We start from the raw sequence: 7,500 nt of genomic DNA, 5'->3' as shown, positions 1-7,500 counted from the left end.
ACATTCCCTGAAACGACTCAAAGCGTCGGAAACGTGTAGAGGCATCTCGCTGTCTCCTCTGACAACCTCATAAATGGCCCAGAGTTTAGACGTAAGTTAGCCAAACCTGCTCAGTATGACTCTCCCCGTGCCGTCGGCATGAATCATGCCTCCCTCATCTGATTGGAGAGATTTACTCTTGCATTCACACCACCCCACTTCTCTTTCTCTCTCTCTCTCTCTCTCTCTCTCTCTCTCTCTCTCCCCTCTCTCTCTCTCTCTCTCTCTCTCTCTCTCTCTCTCTCTCTGATGGGAAACGGGTTGTTTAGCCATGTTTCCCCTCTGAGCAATTTCACTACGGTTACGTTGCTGCATGTTGTGTCAACACCAAAGATTCAACAGACTATGGGAAAAATACACACACAGCACCATGCATAAACTGACTGTGGGAGACATACACACACAGCACCATGCATAAACAGTAGCCACAGGCAGCAGGGGTGGGGGGGGGGAGTGGGCTTGTGTTTTGTGAAAGTGATGTAGTGTTTCTGGGTGGGGGCTCCTGTGTCTTACCTTCCCCCCACGCCCTGCTCTGTGACAGGGATGAAGCTGAACAAGCTGCAGAGCTACTGGACACTCTCACCATCTCCCCTTTGACTGTGTGTGTGTGTGTGTGTGTGTGTGTCTGTGTGTGTGTGTGTGTGTGTGTGTGTGTGTGTCTGTGTCTGTGTCTGTGTGTGTGTGTGTGTGTGTGTGTGTGTGTGTGTGTGTGTGTGTGTGTGTCTGTGTCTGTGTCTGTGTCTGTGTCTGTGTCTGTGTCTGTGTCTGTGTCTGTGTCTGTGTCTGTGTGTGTGTGTGTGTGTCTGTGTCTGTGTCTGTGTCTGTGTCTGTGTCTGTGTCTGTGTCTGTGTCTGTGTCTGTGTCTGTGTCTGTGTCTGTGTCTGTGTCTGTGTCTGTGTCTGTGTGTGTGTGTGTGTGTGTGTGTGTGTGTGTGTGTGTGTGTGTGTTTGACAGGGATGAAGCTGAGCAGCCTCCTGGGGAAGAAGGGCAGCCTGGACAAGCTGCAGAGCTACTGGGACGTGGGCTTCTTCCTGGGCGCCAGCACCCTGGCCTGCGACAACACGCGAGTCATCCAGGCCTCCGAGAAGCTCTTCAAACTCAAGGCTCCCATCTGGTGGGTGACCCGAAAGCATGCAGAACACACCCCTGGTGCTCCTGCAGCTAAAGCATGCAGCTCACGCCCTGTAGCTAAAGCATGCAGCTCACGCCTCTGCTACTCCTGTAGCTAAAGCATGCAGCTCACGTCTCTGCTGCTCCTGTAGCTAATGCATGCAGCTCACGTCTCTGCTGCTCCTGTAGCTAATGCATGCAGCTCACGCCCTGTAGCTAAAGCATGCAGCACACGCCCTGTAGCTAAAGCATGCAGCTCAGGCCCTGTAGTTAAAGTAGGCAGCTAACACGGCTGCTCCTGTAGCTAAAGCATGCAGCACACGCCCTGTAGCTAAAGCATGCAGCTCACAGCCCTGCTGCTCCTGTAGCTAAAGCATGCAGCACACGCCTCTGCTGCTCCTCTAGCTAAAGCATGCAGCACACGCCCTGTAGCTAAAGCATGCAGCTCACACCTCTGCTGCTCCTGTAGCTAAAGCATGCAGCACACGCCCTGTAGCTAAAGCATGCAGCTCACACCTCTGCTGCCCCTGTAGCTAAAGCATGCAGCACACGCCCTGTAGCTAAAGCATGCAGCTCACAGCCCTGCTGCTCCTGTAGCTAAAGCATGCAGCACACGCCTCTGCTGCTCCTCTAGCTAAAGCATGCAGCACACGCCCTGTAGCTAAAGCATGCAGCACACGCCCTGTAGCTAAAGCATGCAGCTCACGCCCTGTAGCTAAAGCATGCAGCTCACACCTCTGCTGCTCCTCTAGCTAAAGCATGCAGCACACGCCCTGTAGCTAAAGCATTCAGCTCACACCTCTGCTGCTCCTGTAGCTAGTAACTGCTAATAACACAGAGGGCATAGGAAATGTCGTTAGGCATTAAAATTTATATCTGCAGTGTACTGCAGATCACTTCAGATAAAAGCATCTGCTAAATGAATACATGTCAATGTAGCCCACAGTACTGTCTGTGTCTGTGACTGTGTCTGTGGCTGTGTCTGTGTCTGTGTCTGTGTCTGTGTCTGTGTCTGTGTCTGTGTCTGTGTCTGTGTCTGTGTCTGTGTCTGTGTCTGTGTCTGTGTCTGCGTGTGTGTCTGCGTTTGTGTCTGCGTCTGTGCCTGTGTCTGTGTCTGTGTCTGCGCCTGCGCCTGTGCTTGTGTGAAAAGCTTGGACCAGATCAGGGGAATATCCTGTGTTTGCCGCGCTAAGGAAAACACTTTGATGAATGATGTAATGTTATTGTTTTGAGACCTTGACAGTTCCTGACATAGTTCCCCAGAAAGTCATTCAAACACACATTTCAAACAGACTCATTGTCTGGTGATGAGATATTTTATTTCCCCCGGGATAGTTAGGTGCCAATAAACACAAAAACACTATCCACAAAGAGAGTTTGTTTGGATAGGACTGCCTTCTAATGGGCTGAATACGGACATAAAAGCAAAACGTGTTTTTTTTTTAAATGATTTTATTGTCCCTTTGGCTCTCGCCTTCATTGAGTTTAGAAGCTAGGGCTTTCTTCGCTTCACAGCTGTGTGAGCTGAGCTGACACACACACACACACACGCACAAACACAGGCACACATGCACGCACGCACACACACACACGCACACTCAAGCACACACACACACACGCGTGCATTCACCACGTTGATGACAAAGTGTCTTTGCCATAATGGCATTTGCCCCACCACCATCACCTTTCCATTCCAGCCTTTCAGTTAGAAGCCCTAGCCTCTAAGTTTTTCAGGACCTTCAGTGCAACCTTGTGTGTTTGTGTGTGTAACTCTGTGAGGTGTGTTACCCTGGCACATAGGTGTTGGTGTGTGTAACTTTGTGATGTGTGTTTTTACTCTGTGATGTGTGTGTAACTCTGTGATGTGAGTGTAACTCTGTGATGTGTGTGTAACTCTGTGATGTGAGTGTAACTCTGTGATGTGTGTGTAACTCTGTGATGTGTGTGTGTAACTTTGTGATGTGTGTGTGTAACTCTGTGATGTGTGTGTGTAACTCTGTGGTGTCTGTGTGTAACCCTGGCACGTACAGTATGTGTTTGTGTGTGTTACTCTGTGATGTGTGTGTAACTCTGTGATGTGTGTAACCCTGGCACGTATGTGTTTGTATGTAACTCTGTGATGTGTGTGTAACTCTGTGATGTGTGTGTGTGTAACTCTGTGATGTGTGTGTGTGTAACTCTGTGATGTGTGTAACCCTGGCACGTAGGTACCTGCGCTCGCTGGTGGAGACCATTCTGATCTACCAGCACTTCAAGAAGCCCTCGGGGGAGCAGCCTCCGCCCAAGCAGGAACTGGTGGACTTCTGGATGGACTTCCTGGTGGAGGCCACCAAGAAAGAAGTTTCATCTGTGCGCTTCCCGGTACGCTTGTCCATGCCCGCCCCCCACCCCGCCCTGCCCTGCCCATAAACCACTGCGCTATTTTTGTCTGCTTCTGATGTGTGCGTGTGTGTGTGTTGCTGTGTGTGTGGGTGCATGCGTGTGTGTGTCTACATATTTGACATAGCCCAGCACATATGTGCAAACACAAATATGTGTTTGTGTGTGAGGGGCAATGACATGAAGCTAAATCACACACACACACACACACACACACACACACCCACACACACACCCACACACAAGGTATTTATTCTACATCTTCAACAATGTCTCTATGTCTGTTGCATTGTTGCACATGTGTTGTTGGCATTACTACTCTTTGTGGATAACTCTGGTGTGCTGTCAGGGCAAAGACATGCATATCTGTTCAGTGAAGGGCCACACCTACTGACTTCACTAATGATGTTCCCCTGCATGTTAGCACCAGTGGTCTCTAAGCGCCTAGAGGCAATTCTATTGTTATGGCGCTAATTGAATTGAATTGAATTGAATTGAATTGAATTGAATTGAATTGAATTGAATTGAATTGAATTGAATTGAATTGAATTGAATTGAATTGGTCTGATCACATATGAGGCCATTGCAGGTAGAAATACTCCCTCACGTTTACTTTACCACACACATGTACATCTACACAGATTCAGATAGAAATACTCCCTCACTTTACCTTTACCACACATATGTACTTCCACAAAGATTAAGCAGAATGTGTTTTTCCCTCTTCAGGTGTTAATACTGGAGCCCACTAAAGTGTACCAGCCCGCGTACCTGTCAATCAACAACGACGTGGAGGAGAACACGGTTTCAATATGGCACGTGGCCCCTGACGACAAGGTAGCGCAAGCCAGCATGACTCAGCCTTTCACACTAACAATGGCTGCCAGTGGCTCACCTCCTGCTGCACAGCCTTGTACAACAGCCCTCATAAGCACTCTCCATCATCCTGCTCCAGATTTCAAAAAGCCTGTTTGAATGAAAGGTCTGAAGTGAGATGAGGCACTTACGAGGCTTCTGGGAGCTTCTGGAAGCTCAGCTGTCCCCTGACCACCTCATTACCGCCTTCAGACTGCTTTTTGCTTTTTTGTCTGTGTGGCCGAGCCAAGGGGGTGTGAGAGTGGGGACATGGGGAAGAGTGGGGGCCTTTGTTCTGTTCTGTTCTGTTCTGTTCTGTCCTGTTCTGTTCTGTTCTGTTCTGTTCTGTTCTGTCCTGTTCTGTTCTGTTCTGTTCTGTTCTGTTCTGTTCTGTTCTGTTCTGTTCTGTTCTGTACTCTTCTCTTCACCATTCTATATGCCCTTCTCTTAACCATTCTATATTCTCTTCTCTTCACCATTCTATATTCTCTTCTCTTCTCTTAACCATTCTATATTCTCTTCTCTTAACCATTCTATATTCTCTTCTCTTCACCATTCTATATTCTCTTCTCTTCTCTTAACCATTCTATATTCTCTTCTCTTTACCATTCTATATTCTCTTCTCTTCACCATTCTATTCTCTTCTCTTCTCTTCACTATTCTATATTCGCTTTCTTCCCTCCCATTCTTTCCTTCATTTCTTTCTTTGTCTCTCTCAACCTCTTTTTTTCTTTTTTTTTTTTCTCTTTGTCTGTCTGTCAGTCTGTCTGTCTGTCTGTCGAGCTCACCACCTCCTCCTCACTCTGCTCTTCTTCCTCCTGCAGAGTAAAGGCATTCACGAGTGGAACTTCGGCGGTGCAGCTATCCGGGGCGTGAGGTCAGTCCTGCGGTTTCTCTCCTGGTCACACATCATTGTCACCATGGCCCTACCACAGTCCACCACATCCACCATCTGATCTTTCCATTGCAGACTAATGTGTAGAACCATCCATACCTCCACTATCTGATCTTTCCATTACAGACTTACGTGTAGAACCATCCATACATGCTGTGTAAGTGCGTGTGCGTGTAGCGTGTGCGTGTAGCGTGTGCGTGTAGTGTGTGTGTGTGAGTGTGTGTGTGTGCATGTAGCCAGCCCTGTAAAAGTAGGCATCGTTGGATCATGCAAAGTTCTTCTGCTCCGCTTCAAGTGGACGTGCATAGTAATGATGTCACAGTCTGATCCAGCCAATCTGGTGTGGCTCATTCTGAGCTTTAACAGCATGGTCTTATAGTCAGTGTGTTCCTCACCAGTCTGGTGTGTGTGTGTGTGTGTGTGTGTGTGTGTATCCGTCTGTTGTGTGTGTGTGTGCAGACATTGGTCGACGGCCTCCAAAATTTGCCAAGCCTCCCTCTCTGTCCACCCACACTCAACCACACACACACACACACACATGCACGTAGGCACGCACGCTGGTCGCTCAGGGTCCTCTGCTGGTGTTGCTAGGGAACACGGCTTCCTTGGTTCCCACTCGTCCTCCCATGCATGCAGAGTTGGGGCTGAGACAGTGAGGCATGTGGCGCCGCTCAATGAGGGATATTGTTCCAGTCGGGTCCATGCCATGGCTGGCGTAGGGTCGTCTCACACACACACACACACACACACAATGAGGGATATTGTTCCGGTCGGGTCCATGCCATGGCTGGCGGAGGGTCGTCTCACAGGCAGACAGCAGCGTCCTTGAGGCCGGCTTTAGCGGCCCCGGCCGGGCGTACTCACTCACAGAGAGCGGATGAGCTGACTCATAATAATAATAATATAATAATTCATTTAAATTGTAGTGCACTCTACATTCAAACTGAACCTCAGAGTGCTTCATAGTTAAAACCAGCCCATAACAAAAGCCTAGTTTAAAGAATAATACGTTTTTAAAAAGTAGGAAACGCCTTTCTGGATAAAAAGGTTTTTAGGCCAGTCTTAAAACAGTCTAGTGTCTGTGTTGCCCTTAAGTGGTCCGGGAGGCTGTTCCACAGGCCCGGCGCTGCAGAGGAGAAGGCCCGGTCGCCCATGGTGCGTAGCCTGGTGTTTGGGTGCTGCAGGAGCGAACTGCTTTTGGATCTGAGGGTGCGGTTTGATGTCTGGGGAGTCATGGCAGCGGCGTCTCTCTCAGGGGAGGTGAACGATGGTCATGAGGCTGTGTAGAGGAGGCGCCTGGTTTTCTTTGGAGGTCGGCAGATTTGTGTTTTAAAAAAGAACCGTTTGAGTACACAGTCTGTCCTGTGGGATACGTTTAGAATTCCTCCACAGCTTCCCCCTTCGTTTCTATCTCTGAATCAGTCTCATCTGAACACCCTGACAGGCAGACAAGCTTGGAATTGATAGATAGATAGATGGATAGATAGATCAATAGAGGGTTTTGGATTCTTAATAGGACTAGTTGTTAAAAGATCCTTAAATAAATCAGCACGATGAGTATTGATAGATAGATGGATGGATAGAGGGGAGGATTGATAAATAGATAGATGGATGGATAGAGGGGAGGATTGATAAATAGATAGATGGATGGATAGAGGGGAGGATTGATAAATAGATAGATGGATGGATAGAGGGGAGGATTGATAGATAGATAGATGGATAGAGGGGAGGATTGATAAATAGATAGATGGATGGATAGAGGGGAGGATTGATAAATAGATAGATGGATGGATAGAGGGGATGATTGATAAATAGATAGATGGATAGAGGGAGATTTGATAGATAGATAGATGACTAGAGGGGGGGATTGATAGATAGATGGACAGATGGACAGACCATTTAAGCGATAACAAAATGATAGAGAGTTGGACAGATAGATGGATGAGTACATGGAGTGATCCACAGTGTTGTGGCCTTCTGAAGAGTTTCAAACGTGGGAGGAAAGGGAAATGGGCATAAAAACTATTTTAAAAAGATTGTCCAGACTTGGTGCAGCAGCAGTTGTCAGGGTCGGTTCAGATGACACAGAAGACCACACACACACGCACGCACGTATGCTCACACAAACACACATACACATACACCCGCACACACACACACACACACGCACACACACACACACACACACACACACAAAGTCCTCACGCCTGTGATCAGGGACA

General features: G+C 48.1%; 1 protein-coding gene across 1 annotated transcript in view; it reads left to right on the top strand.

The window, feature by feature from the left end:
* map3k5 (mitogen-activated protein kinase kinase kinase 5) overlaps window positions 1-7,500 on the top strand; it is a gene marked incomplete at its 5' end in the record, with an annotated part of 78,775 nt that overhangs the window by 44,739 nt on the left and 26,536 nt on the right. Inside the window, 4 exons of the mRNA XM_080854107.1 lie at window positions 994-1,153; window positions 3,357-3,510; window positions 4,258-4,365; window positions 5,208-5,260. Of these exons, the coding sequence (XP_080710233.1) occupies window positions 994-1,153; window positions 3,357-3,510; window positions 4,258-4,365; window positions 5,208-5,260 (475 nt within the window). The remainder of the gene's footprint in view (window positions 1-993; window positions 1,154-3,356; window positions 3,511-4,257; window positions 4,366-5,207; window positions 5,261-7,500) is intronic.

Source organism: Sprattus sprattus (genome assembly GCF_963457725.1).
Source record: "Sprattus sprattus genome assembly, chromosome: 16".
In the NCBI taxonomy this organism is placed as follows: domain Eukaryota; kingdom Metazoa; phylum Chordata; class Actinopteri; order Clupeiformes; family Clupeidae; genus Sprattus; species Sprattus sprattus.
This window is presented reverse-complemented; position numbering and strand designations above follow the sequence as displayed.